Raw genomic sequence first — 17,595 nt, 5'->3', positions numbered from 1 at the left:
CTCTCTGAGCTCAGCTTCTTGGTCAGATCCACCTCCTGCTTCATCAACCCTATTTCTATGTAACTAAATCAGATCTATCAAGTGCCGGGCACCCCAGGGCAATAACAGTGAGCTTATGTATAGGTTTGGTTCTTGGACTAGTATCAGAGACCTGGACCATTCATCTCGAGACATGAGTTTGAATTTCACCATGGCAATGAGGAAATTTAAATTCAAGTAATTAAATAAATCTAGAATATTAAAAGTATTGCTAATCTCATAGATACATATAGATACATAGAACAGTACAGCACAATACAGGCCCTTTGGCCCACAATGTTGTGCTGACCTTTAAACCTCACCTAAGACTATCTAACCCCTTCCTCCCACATATCCCTCCATTTTAAATTCCTCCATATGCTTATCTAGTAATCTCTTCAATTTGACCAATGTACCTGCCTCCACCACCACCCCAGGCAGCGCATTCCGTGCCCCAACCACTCTCTGGGTAAAAAACCTTCCTCTGCTATCTCCCTTGAACTTCCCACCCATTACTTTAAAGCCATGCCCTCTTGTATTGAGCATTGGTGCCCTGGGAAAGAGGCGCTGGCTGTCCACTCTATCTATTCCTCTTAATATTTTGTACACCTCATAATGGTGATCGTGAAACCACTGGATTGTTGTAAAAACCACTGGACTGTCAGTGGTGCACAGTGCGAGAGCACAACTGACAGAGACCCAGGTTCCATCCTGACCTCCGGCGCTGTCTGTGTGGAGTTTGCACATTCTCCCTGAGACCACGTGGGTTTCCCCCGAGGGCTTCAGGTTCCTCCCACATCCCAAAGACGTGCGGGTTGGTAGGTTAATTGGCCAGTGTGAATTGCCCCCTAGTGTGTGGGTAAGGGGTAGAATCTGGGGGGAGTTGATGAAAATGTGAGGAGAATAAACAAAAAATGGGATTAATGTAGGATTAGTATTAAATGGGTGGCTAAGGTCAGTGCAGACTCAATGGGTCTTTTTCCGTGATGTCTCTCTCTGACTCACTGAGTGTAAAACCCTATCTGGTTCACTAATGTTCTTTGGGAAAGGAAATCTGCTGTCCTTACCCGAACTGGCCCATATGTGACTCCGGACTCTATGTCCCTTTGCTCGTGACTCTCTCACTGGTGGAAATTAGTTCAGAACACATTTCTGTGCCAGCTCCAAGTCTATCTAGTTCCACCTCTCAGTTTATCTGGGATCTAGAAAAGTGCTTTTTATTTCTACTATAAAATATCGTTGGGAGTTTTTAAAAATGGATTTATCATTTCTAGAGCTGATTATTTTGCTGCACTGCTCAGTGGTTTCTGTGTGCAACTCTCCGTAAAGTTCGAGCGATCCAAAAACAGCTGCCGTGTTCCCATTCAGAAATCACCCCTGTGGTTACACTGGCTCCTGGTTACTGGCTCCTGATTAAGTAGTAGCACAATTCTTGTTTTCAATCCCTTTTGGCTTTGCTCTTCCCAGTATCTGTAATTTAGTTCCATCTGACAGCCCTCCCTCCAAGATATCTGCACCCCTCCAGCTCTGGCCTCCTGAACTTAATTGCTTCACATTTGGCAGCCGTGCCTTCAGTGTCAGCACTCTGATCTCCAGAGCCCCTTTCCTAAACTTCTCTGTCTCACCACCAGATCTGCCAACGCATCACAAAAAACTGCCCCACTGTAACGTATGAGGAGCGTTTGTTGTCTCTGGGCCTGTACTCGATGGAGTTCAGAAGGACGATGGGGGGATCTCATTGAAACCTATGCAACAGTGAAAGGCCTGGATAGAGTGGATATGGAGAGGATGTTTCCATCAGTAGGAGAGTCTGGGATCAGAAGGCACAGCCTCAGATTAAAGGGACGTCCCTTTAAAACTGAGTGGAGGAGGAATTTGTTCAGCCAGAGGGTGGTGAATCTGTGGAATTCGTTGCCACAGAGGGCTGTGGAGGCCAAGTCATTGGGTGTATTTAAGGCTGAGACTGATAGATACTTGATTGGTAAAAGGAGTTAAGGGTTACGGGGAGAAGGCAGGAAAATGGGGTTGAAAAAAATCAGCCATTATTGAATGTTGGAGTAGACTTGATGGGCCGAATGGCCTAATTCTGCCCTGTATTTTATGGTCTTATCCTCATGTCACCGCTGGTTCTTTACAGTACCACCTTAAACTGGTATACTCTAATTACCAGCCCCTCCTCCACCAGAAACACCCACTCTTTATTTGCACCATCAAAACACTCTATGATCTTGAACACCTCTTGTCAAATTTCCCTTTAAACTTCCCTGTTCTGACACCAACTCTTACTGATCTAGTATCGATGGTAGGATGGACGGTGGGCTAAGGGGCCTGTTTCTGTACCAATCTGTACCATCGCTCTTAACATTCAAGTAAATTTCTCCATCTCTTCTTGGGTTTTTGTTACCCGCCCTCAAGTGAGGATCCCAGAATTGATGTACCCAATATCTCCATTTGTGTTTCAGTTAAATATTATCTGGTAGGAGTCTTGTGAAGCACCTAGCAAACCAGTTAGTACCAGAGGTCCACATCAAGGTATTATGTGGAATGTACGTCTAAGGCTTGAACACAGCCTTTTTATGTCAGCATGCATCTTCCCGCTGAAATTGTTGACTTTCATTGGGGAAAGGGTCAGCTTTCGTTTCCTCAGACTGGTCACTCCGCGTGGGAGCTCAGCATCAGAAGAATATGGGTTCCTGCCAATTCCAGAGACTCAAGCACGTAACCTCGTCTTGTACTCCCAACACAGTATTGTGGACCTCTGCTTTGGTGAATGCATCTTCTTTCAGTCAAGCCCCATATACCTTACGCTGGGTGAATGAGGTAGATCCTATTTGAAGAGGCATCAAAGGGATTCTCCTGCTGTCCTGACCAACAATTATCCTCAACCAACATCACTAAAAGCAGATTATCAGACTGGTAATGTATCTGTTGATGGGATCTTGTGCATTTACTGCATCAAAAGTGAAGTAAAATGTTGGGGGTACCATGGGGAGTTCTTCCCAGCACTTTACTACATGTTGAAAGGCCGAAAGCCTATATATATATATATATATATATATATATATATATATATATATATATATATATATATATATAAATATAAATATAAAAATAAATATAAACACACACACACACACATATAAAAACACCATTCAGCCCGTCAAGTCTCTGCTAACTTTCAGAGTAATCCCATCAATCCTTTTCCTTGTGACTTATGACATGCCTTAATGACTACTGCCCAGTGGCTCTGACATGCACCATCATGAAGTGCTTTGAGAGGCTGGTCATGGCATGCATCAACTCCAGCCTCCCAGACAACCTCTACCCACTGCAATTCACCTACTGCCAAAACAGGTCCATGGTGGACGCCATCTCCCTGGCCCTGCACTGATGTCTGGAGCATCTGGACAGTAAAGACACCTACATTAGACTATTGTTTAGTGACTACAGCTCCACCTTCAATACTATAATCCCAAGCAAACTCATCACCAAACTCCAAGGCCTCCCTTTGCAACTGGATCCTTGACTTTCTGACCAACAGACTGCAATCAGTGAGAACAGGCAACAACACCTCCAGCACAATTCTTCTCAACACTGGTGCCCCACAAGGCTGCGTCCTCAGCCCTCTACTCTACTCCCTATACACTCATGACTGTGTGGCCAGATTCTGCTCTAACTCCATCTACAAATTTGCAGATGATACCACTGTAGTGGGCTGTATCTCAAATAACGATGAGTTGGAGTACAGGAAGGAGATAGAGAGCTTAATGACATGGTGTCATGACAACAACCTTTCCCTCAATGTCAGCAAAACAAATGAGCTGGTCATTGACTGTAGGAAGGGGGGGGGGGGAAGCTGTGCATATGCTCCTATCTACATCAGCGGGGCTGAGGTCGAGAAGGTTGAGAGCTTCAAGTTCCTAGGAGTGAACATCACCAATAGCCTGTCCTGGTCCAACCACGTAGACACCATGGCCAAGAATGCTCACTAGTGCCTCTACTTCCTCAGGAGGCTAAAGAAAATTTGGCATGTCCCGTTTAGCCTCACCAATTTTCAATTTTTATCGATGCACCATAGAAAGCAATCAATTTGGATGCATCACGGCTTGGTATAGCAACTGCTCTGCCCGTCACTGCAAGAAACTACAAAGAGTTGTGGACACAGCTCAGCACATCACAGAAACCAGCCCCCCCTCCATGTCTACACTTCTCGCTGCTTCAATAAAGCAGCCAACATAATCAAAGACCCCACCCACCCCAGACATTCTCTCTTCACCCCCCTCCCATTGGGCAGAAGATACAAAAACATGAAAGCACGTACCACCAGCCTCAAGGACAGCTTCTATCCTGCTGTCATAAGACTATTGAATGGTTCCCTAGTATGATAAGATGGACTCCTGACCTCACAATCTACCTCGTTGTGGCCTTGCACCTTATTGTCTACCCGCGCTACACTTCCTCTGTATCTGCAACACTTGATTCCACATTCTGTCATTTTTTTTACCTTGTACTACCTTGATGCACTGTGTAATGAATGGTATGCAAGACAAGTTTTTCACTGTACCTTGGAACATGTGACAATAATAAACCAATTTACCTTGCAACCTGTTCTCCCATAAAAGCCCCTCAACTCCCTCCACATTCTCCCACTCACACACACCAGGGGCAATTCAGAGTGGCCAATCAGCCTGAAACCCACATGTCTTTGGGATGTGAGAGGGAACAGAAGCACACAGAGGAAACCCACGTGGTCACAGGGAGAGCGTGCAAACTCCACACTGGCAGCACCCGAGGTCAGGATTGAGCCCAGGACTCTGGAGCTCTTGACAACTCCACTACCTGCAGCACCACTGTGTCACCTAGTAATGAGAGGCATTATTTTGATTAATTTTAAATTGGTAAATTGGTTTATTGTTGTCACATGTACTGTTCAGTGAAAAACTTTGTTTTATGTGCCATCCATTCAGATCACTTCATTACACAGTGCATTGAGGTAGTACAAGGGAAAACAATGACAGGATGCAGAATAAGGTGTTACAGTTACAGAGAAAGTGCAGTGCAGGCAGACAATAAGGTGCAAGGCAGTAACGAGGTAGATTGTGAGGTCAAGGGTCCATCTTATTGTTCTAGAGGACCGTTCAATAGTCTTATAACAGTGGGGTAGAAGCTGTCATTGAGCCTGGTGGTACGTGCTTTCAGGCTTTTGTATCTTCTGCCCGATGGGAGGGGGGAGAAGAGAGAATGTCTGGGGTGGGTGGGGTCTTTGATTATGTTGGTTGCTTTACTGAGGTAGTGAGATAAGTAGCTTAAGTTCAACTAAAAGAGACCCCCTTTGGGCTTAGGGCATTAACATACCCATGAACACGCTGGCAAACGCTACTCTAGCAGCTTCTGTAATGGTGATTTCATTACTGAAATCCTCTTGGTTTTGGTACCTTGCAACCTTCACCCACTAGTTCACACACTGTTACATGGGATGTCAATAAGCTTCAATGCAATTTCAAAAACATTCAGAGGAGTTTTAATGATGAAGTACATTTGAAGTGCAGTCATAATTACAGTTAGTGGAGAATTATGCATCCAATAATTTTTTAAAAATTTTGTATTCAGGATCATGAGGTTGAAGCATAATTTTGCTTTGGGAATTCTGTAGCGACATGGCAGTTTTAGGTGAGCAATCTTACAGCTGATGACTGCCAATGTTTTTACTTCCCACTTGCACCTGTTTGCAGTAAATGGCGAAATGAAATTTTTGTACTTTGTACATGTATTGGTTGGTACATGAGGGACCGACAAGCAAAATGAAGGGTCTTGACCTGAAACATCAACTGTCCATTTCCCTCCACAGATGCTGCCTGACCTGCTGAGTTTCTCCAGCACTTTGCCTGCTGCTCCAGATTCTGCATTCTCTTGTGTCTACATAAGGAGAGAGTGTGAATGAGACTGTGTATGTGTGTGGGTGTGTATGCGTGCATGTGTGTGTGCGCGTGCATGCGTGTGTGTGTGCACACACGTGCACGTGTGTTAATTCTGTGCAGCAGAAGCCTGGTCTCCACTGAAATGAAGAGAACTTTCTTCAGTCAGAGGGAGGTGAATCTTTGGAACTCTCTACATGTGGGCTATGGAGGCTCAGTCACTGACCATATTCAAAACAGAGGTCAACAGATTTCCAAACAGGGAAGCAGGGAACATGGGCACAGGGCAGGATAGTGGTGCTGAGGTAAAAGATCAGCCATGACCTTAGTGAATGGTGAACAGGCACGAGGGGCTGAATGGCCTATCCTTGCTCCTATGTCTTATGCTTGAACTGTCCTGGACCTCCTTGCCATTGCACAGGACCTAATCCAATCAAGATTGTGTGGTAGCTGCTGTAGAACAGCTGCCCCACATTAAAAGAAACTCCATACGTTTTCAGAGTGATCATAAACCCTTGTGGATAAGTCCCCAGGGCCAGACGGGATATACCCCAGGTTACTGAGAGAAGCAAGAGGTGAGATTGCTGGGGCCTTGACCAATATCTTCGTGGCCTTTCTAGCCACAGGCGAGGTCCCAGAGAACTGATGAGTAGCTAATGTTCTTACATTATTCAAGATGGGAAACAGGGATAATCCTGGTAACTATAGACCAGTGAGTCTCATGTCAGTGGTAGGGAAGTTACTGGAGAGGACCCTCAGGGATAGGATTTATGAGCATTTAGAAAACCATGGCCTAATTAGGGACAGTCAGCATGGCTTTGTGCGGGGTAAGTCGTGCCTTACTAGCGACTGAGTTTTTTGACGAGGTGACGAGGGTGATTGATGTACAGAGGGACCTTGTTGCCCAAGTCCTTAGCTCCCTGAAAGAGGCAACACAAGTAGATAGGGTGGTAAAGAAGGCATGTGGCTGCTTGCTTTCATTGGTTAGGGTGCTTAGCACAAAAGTCAGGAAAATACAAACTGGAGGAACAGCACCTCATTTTCCATCCTAGGACCTTACAGCCTAATGGCATGAACATCAAATTCTCCCACTATAGGTAAACCAATGCCCCCCCACCCCCCACCTCTTTTCTTCCCTTTCCTAGCCTATCTCTCTTTCGTCCCTTCACCTTTTCTCCCCCTTTTTTTCTCTCTCCTTTTCGTCTCCTCCCCTCCCCAATGGGGTGCCTGCCTCCATACCTTGGACCCATCTCCCGGTGGATCTGCTCTCCCCTCCTCCCCTGCATCTGCCTATCACTGTCTCTTACCTGCATCTACCTATCAGCTCCCTGTGCCCACCCCGCCTCCCCTCTTTTGTCCCCCTATTACTGCTCTGCTTTTCTTCCCTATGTATTAGGCTTCCCCTTCTCTTATCCTCAGTCCTGAAGAAGGGTCCTGACCCGAAAACGTTGACCACCTGCTTTTCTCCACAGATACTGCCTGGCCTCCTGAGTTCCTCCAGCACCTTGTTGTTTTTTCATCTAGATTCCAGCATCTGCAGTCCTTTGTTTCTCAGGATGTCATGTTGCAGCTGTATAAAACTTTGATAAGGCCACACTTGGAGTATTGTGTGCAGTTCTGGTCACATAAAGGATGTGGAGGCTTGGGGGAGGGTGCAGACGAGGTTCACCAGGACGCTGCCTGGATTAGAGAGCATGAGCTATGAGAGGATGGACAAACATGGATTATTTTTCTGGAGCTGAGGGCCAACCTGATAGAAGTTTATAAGATTATGAGAGGGATCGATACGGTAGATAGAGTCTTTATCAGGGGGTGGAACTGTCAAATACTGGAGGGCATAAAGGTGAGAGGGGGAAAGTCTAAAGGAGATTTGTGAGGCCAGTTTTTTTACACAGAGGTGCCTGGAACATGCTGCCAGGGGAGGTGGCAGAAGCAGGTACGACAGCAATGTTTGAGAGGCATTTAGACAGACACATGAGCAGGGTGGGAATGGAGGGATATGGACCATGTGCAGGCAGATGGGATTATGGTCAGCACAGATATCATGGGCCAAAGGGCCTGTTCCTGTGCTTTACTGTTCTATGAAACCCCCACTGAAGCCAGCTGCAGCAGCCATAATTGGCCCATCGCATTTCTGCACAAGGATTGTTCCTTTGCAGCTCTGAGTTCCTTCAGCACAAAGCTCATCTGGCAGATGAGGGAAGGTAAGTAACTGATGTGCTCACCTGTGACGGCGCCGCTGCATGCCTTCACCTAACAAGGGAGGAGAATCTTCTCTGGGAGCTAAAGAGTTATTGCTGAAGCAAGAATCAAAAGCACGGCAGGAATTCTGGTCAGCTTCCTAACTAATTGCAGCAGTGTAATACAGTTACTTAATGTCTTCAAATGCAAAAGCAACTCCTTCTGCGCTAATAGTGTCCCAGGGGACACCACATGCCAAAAGGTGCCTTATATTTAATTTGTTAGAATGACAACAAAGCATGGTTCCTTTAATAGTGCACGCTTCGAGCAGAACAAAAGCAATGTAATGCCATGCCATTTCTCAGTGTGCCCTGTTCTCGTCTCTTGCGGGGTGACACGATAACCGTCCTATTTTCAATGCAGCTGCTGCTGGTCTAAGAATGATTGCCACTTCTGGAAGGCAAAGTCGGCTTCCCCTCTCTCTGTCTACCTTGCCCCCCCCCCCCGCCCCCCCCACATTATGAAGGCACAGTCCCCACAGGAGATACTGTGCAGTTCTTCTGGCTGCTATTGTCTCTGAACTGTTCCCCCTTTTGATTAGGGTGAGGGTGAAGGGCACAATTGACTCATAAATCTGGACTTTTCAGGTGAAGCCCCTGTGTCAGGGCATGCCTTGAAGAGAACTTGCAGTAGGGCTGTGGTACGAAGACAAAAGAGACTGCAGGTGCTGGAATCTAGAACAAAAAAGACAAAATGCTGGAAGAGCTCAGTGGGTCAGGCAGCATCTGTGGCGGCAGAAGATGTAAGCCAACGTTTCAGGTTGACTCACACATTTCCAGTGAGGAGAGGTTAACTGACCAATTTCCTTATACATCAGTCCTGCCATCCCAGGAATCAGTCCAGCTGCCTTCCCTCCATGGGAAGCACGGTAGTGTAGCGGTTAGCATAACACCATTACAGCACCAGCGACCCGGGTTCAATTCCGGCCGCTGTCTGTAAGGAGTTTGTACGTTCTCCCCGTGTCTGCGTGGGTTTCCTCCGGGTGCTCCGGTTTCCTCCCACGTTCCAAAGACGTACGGGTTAGGAAGTTGCGGGCATGCTATGTTGGTGCCGGAAGCGCGGCGACACTTGCGGGCTGCCCCCAGAACACTCTACGCAAAAGGATGCATTTCACTGTGTGTTTCGATGTACATGTGACTAATAAAGATAAGAAGAAGAAGAAGAAGCAGATAAGGAGACCAAAACTGCACTGAAAAATCCAGACAGGGTCTCACCAAGGCCCCATAGAACCGCAGCAGGACATCCTTGCTCATGCACTCAAATCTTCTTGTAACAAAACCAACACACCATTTGCTTTCCTGACACATGTTGCATCTGAACGCTTGTTTTCAGCGACTGGTGTACAAGGACACTGGTCTTGTTGCACCTTCCCTTTTCCCAATCTATCACCATTCAGATCATACTTGATTGTTTTGCTTTCAGAACCAAAGTGGATCATCTCACATTTATCCATGTTAAACTGCACCTGCCATGCATTTGCCCACTCATCCAACTCTTTGCATTCTCCTCACAGCTCACATTCCCCCCTAACCGTGTGCCACCTGCGAACTTAAAGTGGTTAGCTTTGGTTCCCTCATCCAAATCATTGATATATTGTGAACAGCTGATTCTTGTCCCAACCCTCTAAGCACGGCCTCCCATTTGGAAATAGACCTATTCACCCCTGTTTCCTGTCTGTCAACAAATTCCCACTCTCTGCCAGTGCATTACCCCCAATCCCATATGCTTTAATTTTGCACACTAACCTCTTACACGGGATCTTAGCAAAAGCCTTCTCCAAGTCCACCGGCTCGCTCTTATCTATTCTACGAGCTACGTCCTCAAAAACTCCAATAGATTTGTTAAGCCTGATTTCCCTTACATAAATATATACAGGTCCTCCCGGGGTTACAAACTCTCGTTGTCTTGGTGAAACAGCCAGCATAATCAAAGACCCGACCCACCCGGGACATTCTCTCTTCTCTCCTCTTCCATCGGATAGAAGATACAGGTACCTGAGGGCATGTACCACCAGACTTAGGGACAGCTTCTACCCCACTGTGATAAGACTATTGAACGGTTCCCTTATACAATGAGATGGACTATGACCTCACGATCTACCTGACCTTGCACCCTATTGCACTGCACTTTCTCTGTAGCTGTGACACTTTACTCTGTATAGTTATTGTTTTTACCTGTTCTACATCAATGCACTCTGTACTAACTCAATGTAACTGCACTGTGTAATGAATTGACTTGTACGATAGGTTTGTAAGACAAGCTTTTCACTGTACCTTGGTACAAATGACAATAATAAACCAATACCAATACAAACGCCTGACTTATGTACAGACTGTAGATTGCAACGAGCGTTTGGGAGACCGGCTGCTGTGGGGCTTGAGGAATCTTCTGCCTTGTGGGAACATGGTTCGCAGCTGCATTTCCAACTTGTGAGCTGTGTGGGTTATGAACAGTTCACAGGAACGGGACCCTGCCGAAACCTGGGGAGGACCTGTACTGACTTTAATGTTGTTCAATAAACCTCTCATGTGGCCCTTTATTGAAGGCTATTTGAAATTCTAAATTACATCCATCAGTTCCCTTCACCTTCAGCCTACCATACAACCTCAAAAAACACTAATAAATGAACTCCCTTTCATAGATCCATGTTGACTTTGCTCAATCCTGTAGGTAAGAGGTAAGAGGTATAGAGGAGATCTGAGGAAGAGCTTTTTCACTCTTCACTTGAGTGTGTGGTGAAGATAGAAGAGTTTAACATTTAGGAAGTGCAACAGGTCCTTGTACACCAGTGGAGACACAAGAGACTGCTGGAATCTGGAGCAACAAATAATCTACTGGAAGAACTCAGCAGGTCGAGCAGCATCTGTGGAAGGAAAGGAATTGTCGATGTTTTGGGTTGAGACCCTGCATCAGGACTGGGAGCGGAGAGGGGAAGTGGCCGGTGTAAAGGGGGGAAGGGGAGGGGTGAGGCAGGAGCCGAGGTGATCGGTGGACTGAGGAGGGGTGTAAGATGATGGACAGGTTGTGCCAGGTAGAGGAGGGAAGTGGGGGTTGAGAACGTGGACAGCGGCAGGTGGGTGATAGATGGAGGCAGGCAAAGAGAGAGAGAAGAGAAAAATTGAGAGGCAGATGGAGGGATGTGGGAGAGGGGAGGGTGAAGGTTGGAGACAGCTGCTGGAGGGAGAGAAACAGGAACACAAAGGGCTTCCAGTGCTGGACCCTGATAAGTAAAAGAGGTGAGAATGGGATCCATTAAGGGAGAGGTGTATGGCAGATGGAACCAGTCACTGAAAGCAAGGGTTCATATTTAAGGCTGGTGACACAGTGCTTTTCTCTTTGGAGAGAAGGAGGAGGAGAGGTGACTTGATAGAGGTGCACAAGATGATAAGAGGCATCGATCGAGTGGACAGTCAGAGACTTTTTCCCAGGGCGATAATGGCTAACACGAGGGGACATAATTTTAAGGTGATTGGTGGAAGGTATAAAGGGGATGTCAGAGTTAAGTTTTTTACACGGAGAGTGGTGGGTGTGTGGAACGCACTGCCAGCAGAGGTTTTGGGGGCAGATACATTAGGGACATTTACGAGACTCCTAGATAGCCACATGAATGATAGAGAAATGGGGGGCTATGTGGGAGGGAAGGGTTAGATAGATCTTAGAGCAGGATAAAATGTCGGCACAACATTGTGGGCCGTAGGGCCTGTACTGTGCTGTAATGTTCTATGTTCAAACATTGTTCCATTGTTCAAGAAAGGTGAAAAGGATAATCCCAGGAATTATAAACCAGTGACTCCTACAATGGTGTTGGGCAAACTATTGGCAAACTAGGGACAGGATTTATGACCATTTGGAAAAGCATAGTCTTATTAGGGATAGTCAACATGGCTTTATGAAGGGCAGGTTATGTCTCACGAGCTTAATAAGAGTTTTTTGAGGAAGTGACAAGACAAATTGATGAAGGTAGTGTGGTGGATGTGGTATATATGGATTTTAGCAAGGTGTTTGACAAGGTTCCCCATGGTAGGCTCATTCACAAAGTCATGAGGCATGGGATCCATGAAAAATCGGCAGTGTGGATTCGAAATTGGCTTGCCCACAGAAGGCAGAGGGTGGTTGTAGAAGGGGAGTATTTGACTTGGAGGTCAGTAACTAGTGGTGTTCCGCAGGGATCTGTTCTGGGATCCCTGCTCTTTGTGATTTTTATAAATGATTTGGATGAGGAAGTGGAAGGGTGGGTTGGTAAGTTTACAGATGACACAAAGGTTGGTGGTGTAGTAGATGATGCAGAAGGTTGTTGTACGTTGCAATGGAATTTAGACAGGATGCAGAGCTGGGCAGAGAAGTGGCAGGTTGAGTTCGATACGGAGAAGTGTGAAGTGATACACTTTGGAAGAATGAACTTGAAGGCAGAGTACATGGTTAATGGCAGGATTCTTAGCAATGTGGAGGAACAGAGAGATCTTGGGGTCCAAGTACATGTATCCCTCAAAGTTGCCGCACAAGTGGATAGGGCGGTTAAGAAGGCATATGGTGTGTTGGCCTTCATTAGCCGGGGGATTGAGTTCAAGAGCCGAGAGGTAATGTTGCAGCTCCATGAGACTTTGGGTAGACTGCACTTGGAATATTGTGTTTAGTCCTGGTCACCACATTACAGAAGGGATGTGGAAGCTTTGGAGAGGGTGCAGGGGAGATTTACTAGGATGCTGCCTAGATTGGAGAGCATGTCTTATGAGGAGGGGTTGAGAGAGTTAGGGCTTTAGTGATGGAGGATGAGAGGAGACTTGATCGAGGTATATAAGATTATGAGAGGCATAGACAGAGTGGACAGCCAGCATCTTTTCCCCAGGGTGACAATGGCCATTACTAAGAGGACACTTGTTTAAAGTGCGTAGAGGAAAGTTTAGGGGAGATGTCAGAGTTAGGATTTTTACACAGAGAAAGGTGTGTGCCTGGAATGCACTGCCTCCACAACCTCTGCTGGCAGTGCATCCACGCACCCACCACTCTCTGTGTAAAACACTTACCCCTGACATCCCCCTTACACCTTCCTCCAATCACCTTAAAATGATGCCTCCTCGTGTTAGCCATTTTCGTTCTGGGAAAAAGTCTCTGACTGTCCACTCAGTTTGAGTGCCTCTTCTCATCTTGTACACCTCTATCAGGTCACCTCTCATCCTCTTTTTCTCCAAAGAGAAAAGCCCCAGCTCACTCAACCTATCCTCACAAGACATGCTCAGTGGTCATAGGTTTGGGAGATGCTGTGACAACACCTTGTTGTGTTCATTTTGTCGATGGTAATATAGTGCAAACATAGAGCGTCAGTGGCTGGTCTAGTTACATTTCTGGTCAATGGTGACCACTCTAGGGTGTTGATCATGGAGCATTTAATGATGGTAATCCCATTAAACATTAAGGTGACTTGGTCATTGCCTGACAATCATAGAGCAAGAACGTTGTTGCCACTTAATACTAGAGGACATGCATTTAAGGTGAGAGGGGGAAAGTTTAAAGGAGATGTGCGGGGCAATTTTTTTTTATAGAGTGTGGTAGGTGCCTGGATTGGGCTGCCAGGGGTGGTGGCGGAAGCAGATATGATAGAGGTGTTTATGAAGCTGTTAAATAGACTCATGAATATGCAGGGTTGGTGGGATATGGATCATGTGCGGGTGGAAGAGATTTAGTTTAATTTGGCATCGTGTTCGGCACAGACATTGTGGGCTGAAGGGCCTGTGCCGTGCTGTTCTGCGTGTTACCCCAGGCCTGAACGCTGTCTGGGTTTGCTGCCCGCAGGCATGGACCGCTTCATTATCTGATGTTGTGAATGGAGCTGAATGTCATCAGCAGCATCTTCACCTCTGTGACAAAGGGCAGGTCACTGACAAAGGGCTGAGATGATTGAGTTCCAATATCCAAAACCATCTTCCTGCGTGCTGGGTTTGACATCTGCCAGTTGAGAGCTCCTCCTTGATTTCCATCGACTTAAATTTTACCAGGGCCCCTTACTGTTACATGTAATTACATGCTGCCTTGATGTCAAAGGCACTTATTCAACCTCACCTCTAGAATTAATTACTTTCAGCATGTTTAGACAAGGGTGCAATGACATCTGGATTTAAATGGTCCTGGAAGAACTGAGCATTATTGAGGAGGTTGTAAGTGACAGCACTGTCAACGACATCTTCCATTACTTTGGGTAATGACATCAAGGGTGACTGATTAGGTTTGGTACGGCAACTGCTCTGTCTGAGACCACAAGAAACTGCAAGAAGTTGTGGACACAGCTCAGTAAGTCATGGAAACCAGCCATGGTTCCATGGACTCTGTCTACACTTCTCGCTGCCTCGGTAAAGCAGTCAACATAATCAGATTCCACCCACCCCGGACATTCTCTCTTCTCCCCCCTCCCATTGGGCAGAAGATACAAAAGCCTGAAAGCACGTACCACCAGGCTCAAGGACAGCTTCTATCCCTCTGTTATAAGACTATTGAACGGTCCCCTAGTACGATAAGATGGATGCTTGACCTCACAATCTACCTTGTTATGACCTTTCACCTTATTGTCTGCCTGCACTGCACTTTCTCTGTAACTGTAACACTTTATTCTGCATTCTGTTATGGTTTTGCTTGTACTACCTCAATGTACTGATGTGATGAAATGATCTATATGGATGGCATGCAAAGCAGAAGTTTTTCACTGTACGTCTGTACATGTGACAATAATAAACCAATTTATAATCTAGGCCGTAATTACCTCTGGGATTTGTTATGATATTTGTAGGTGGAGAATAACTGGGCAAATGCTGTACTGGAACCTCCTGGTTATAAGCGTGAGTTCTAGGATAACTGAATAACTGCATAACTGAGGAAATAAAAGAAGGCATCATGCTAAAAGCTCACGCATACAAAGTCGCCAAGAGTAGTGGGAAACTGGAAGATTGGGAAAACTTTAGAAAGCAACAAAGAACCACGAAGCAAGCAATAAGGAAAGGGAAGATAGATCATGAAAGTAAATTAGCACAGAATATAAAAACAGATCGTAAAAGATTTTATAACTATATAAAGCAGAAAAGGGTGGCTAAAGTGAACGTAGGTCCCTTGGAAGATGAGAAGGGGGAATTAATATTGGGTAAGGTGGAAATGGCTGAGGCCTTGAACGATTATTTTGTGTCGGTCTTCACGGTGGAGGACACGTCTAACATGCCAAAGAGAGATGTTATGGATGTGATGGGAGGTGAGGACCTCGATACAATCGCTGTCACTAAAGAGGTAGTGATGAGCAAACTAGTGGGCCTAAAGGTAGACAAGTCCCCTGGTCCAGATGGGATGCATCCCAGGGTACTGAAAGAAATGGCGGAAGTTACAGTAGAGGCGCTTGTGATAATTTACCAAAATTCTCTGGACTCTGGGCAGGTCCTGCCGGATTGGAAGACAGCGAATGTCATGCCACTGTTTAAAAAAGGATGTTGAAAAAAGGCAGGTAACTATAGGCCAGTTAGCTTAATGTCTGCAGTTGGGAAAATGCTTGAAGCTATCATTAAGGAAGAAATAGCGCGATATTTGGATAGAAGTGGTTCCATCAGGCAGACACAGCATGGATTCAGGAAGGGCAGGTCCTGTTTTACAAACTTATTGGAGTTCTTTGAGGATATAATGAGCGCAGTGGATAGAGGGGAACAGGTGGATGTTGTATAGAAAGCATTTGATAAGGTGCCGCATAAAAGACTTGTCCATAAGATAAGGATGCATGGAGTTGGGGGTAATGTATCAGCATGAATAGAGGATTGGTTAGCCAATAGAAGGCAGAGAGTTGGGACAAATGGGTGTTTCTCTGGTTGGCAATCAGTGGTGAGTGGGGTGCCACAGGGGTTGGGGCTGAGTCTACAGAGAGATAGATAGGTTAAATGAGTGGGCAAGGGTCTGGCAGATGGAGTACAATGTTGGTAAATGTGAGGTCATCCACTTTGGAAGAAAAAATAGAAGATCAGATTATTACTTAAATGGTGAAAGATTGTTGCGTGCTGTTGTGCAGAGGGACTTGGGAGTGCTTGTGCATGAATCGCAAAAGGTTGGTTTGCAGGTACAACAGGTTATCAAGAAGGCAAATAGAACGCTGGCCTTCATTGCTAGAGGGATTGAATTTAAGAGCAGGGAGGTTATGCTGCAACTGTACAGGGTACTGGTGAGACCACACCTGGAGTACTGCGTGCAGTTCTGGTCTCCTTACTTGAGGAAAGATATACTGGCTTTGGAGGCGGTGCAGAGGAGGTTCACCAGGTTGATTCCCGAGATGAGGGGGTTAGCCTATGAGGAGATATTGAATCACCTGGGAGTATACTTGCTGGAATTCAGAAGAATGAGAGGGGATCTTATAGCAACATACAAAATTATGAAAGGGATAGATAAGATAGAGGCAGGAAAGTTATTTCCACTGGTAGTTAAGACTAGAACTAGGGGGCATGACTTCAAGATTCGGGGGAGTAGATTTAGGATGGAGATGAGCAGGGACTACTTTTCCCAGAGAGCAGTGAATCTGTGGAATTCTCTGCCCAGGGAAGCAGTAGAGGCTACCTCATTAAATATGTTTAAGACACAGTTAGATAGATTTTTGCATAGTAGGGGAATTAAGGGTCATGGGGAAAAGGCAGGTAGGAGGAGCGGAGTCCACGGCCAGATCAGCTATGATCCTATTGAATGGCGGAGCAGGCTCGACGGGCCAGATGGCTGACTCCTGCTCTTATTTCTTATGTTCTTTTGAGTTCATGATCAAAACTACTGCTATAAATTTTTACTCCAGATTATTTAATTAACTAGATTGAAAGGTGGAATCTGAACTCAATGTCTCTGGATCATTAGATCAAGACTCTGGAATGCTGGTTCAGTAATATTACCATTATGCTCCTACTCCCAATGTACAGGTTATACAGATCTTTGAAGGTTGGAACTTGAGGTCAACTGCTCAACATGGGACGCTGGTTGCGGCACTAATGCTGACCTGCCCAGTGCCAGCTTGAAGATACCACTGACACCAGGTTGTACTCTCCAAATGTAGATGTCCTTTACTTCAATCAGCACGCCTACAAAATGTGGCATTACCTGGAACATGGGGGTCCGTCAGCCCTTGAGGGATAACCCACTGATCCACTTGAAGCTTGAGAGCATTGACCTCGTCGATGTCCCCGGGGACCCTGCAGAGAGATGGTGCACACAGGTCTCAGCAGAGCTGAAATTTTATTCAGAGCCATTTGTCAGTGAGCAGCTGCCCCACTAACTCCCCCCATGCAACGTGATTCAATTATCTGTCTTTCGTCAACTGACCCCCTCCCCACAACCCCCTTCCCAACCGACAATGAAATATGATTCAGGGTCACGGCATTGTGAAGTTGTTGCTAACAGAAGATCTATAATCCAGTGTAGGGATGAA

General features: G+C 46.0%; 1 protein-coding gene across 3 annotated transcripts in view; it reads right to left on the bottom strand.

Annotated features, from left to right (window-relative positions):
* Positions 1 to 17,595, bottom strand: part of arhgap39 (Rho GTPase activating protein 39) — a 445,463-nt gene that overhangs the window by 9,489 nt on the left and 418,379 nt on the right. For all 3 annotated transcript variants that reach the window (XM_052016995.1, XM_052016998.1, XM_052016996.1), the window contains one exon: positions 17,268 to 17,359. In XM_052016995.1, the coding sequence (XP_051872955.1) occupies positions 17,268 to 17,359 (92 nt within the window). The remainder of the gene's footprint in view (positions 1 to 17,267; positions 17,360 to 17,595) is intronic.

The sequence above is a fragment of the Pristis pectinata genome, chromosome 5, assembly GCF_009764475.1.
Source record: "Pristis pectinata isolate sPriPec2 chromosome 5, sPriPec2.1.pri, whole genome shotgun sequence".
NCBI classification, from domain to species: domain Eukaryota; kingdom Metazoa; phylum Chordata; class Chondrichthyes; order Rhinopristiformes; family Pristidae; genus Pristis; species Pristis pectinata.
The sequence above is the reverse complement of the archived record's forward strand: the minus strand, read 5'-3'. Positions and strand labels throughout refer to the sequence as shown.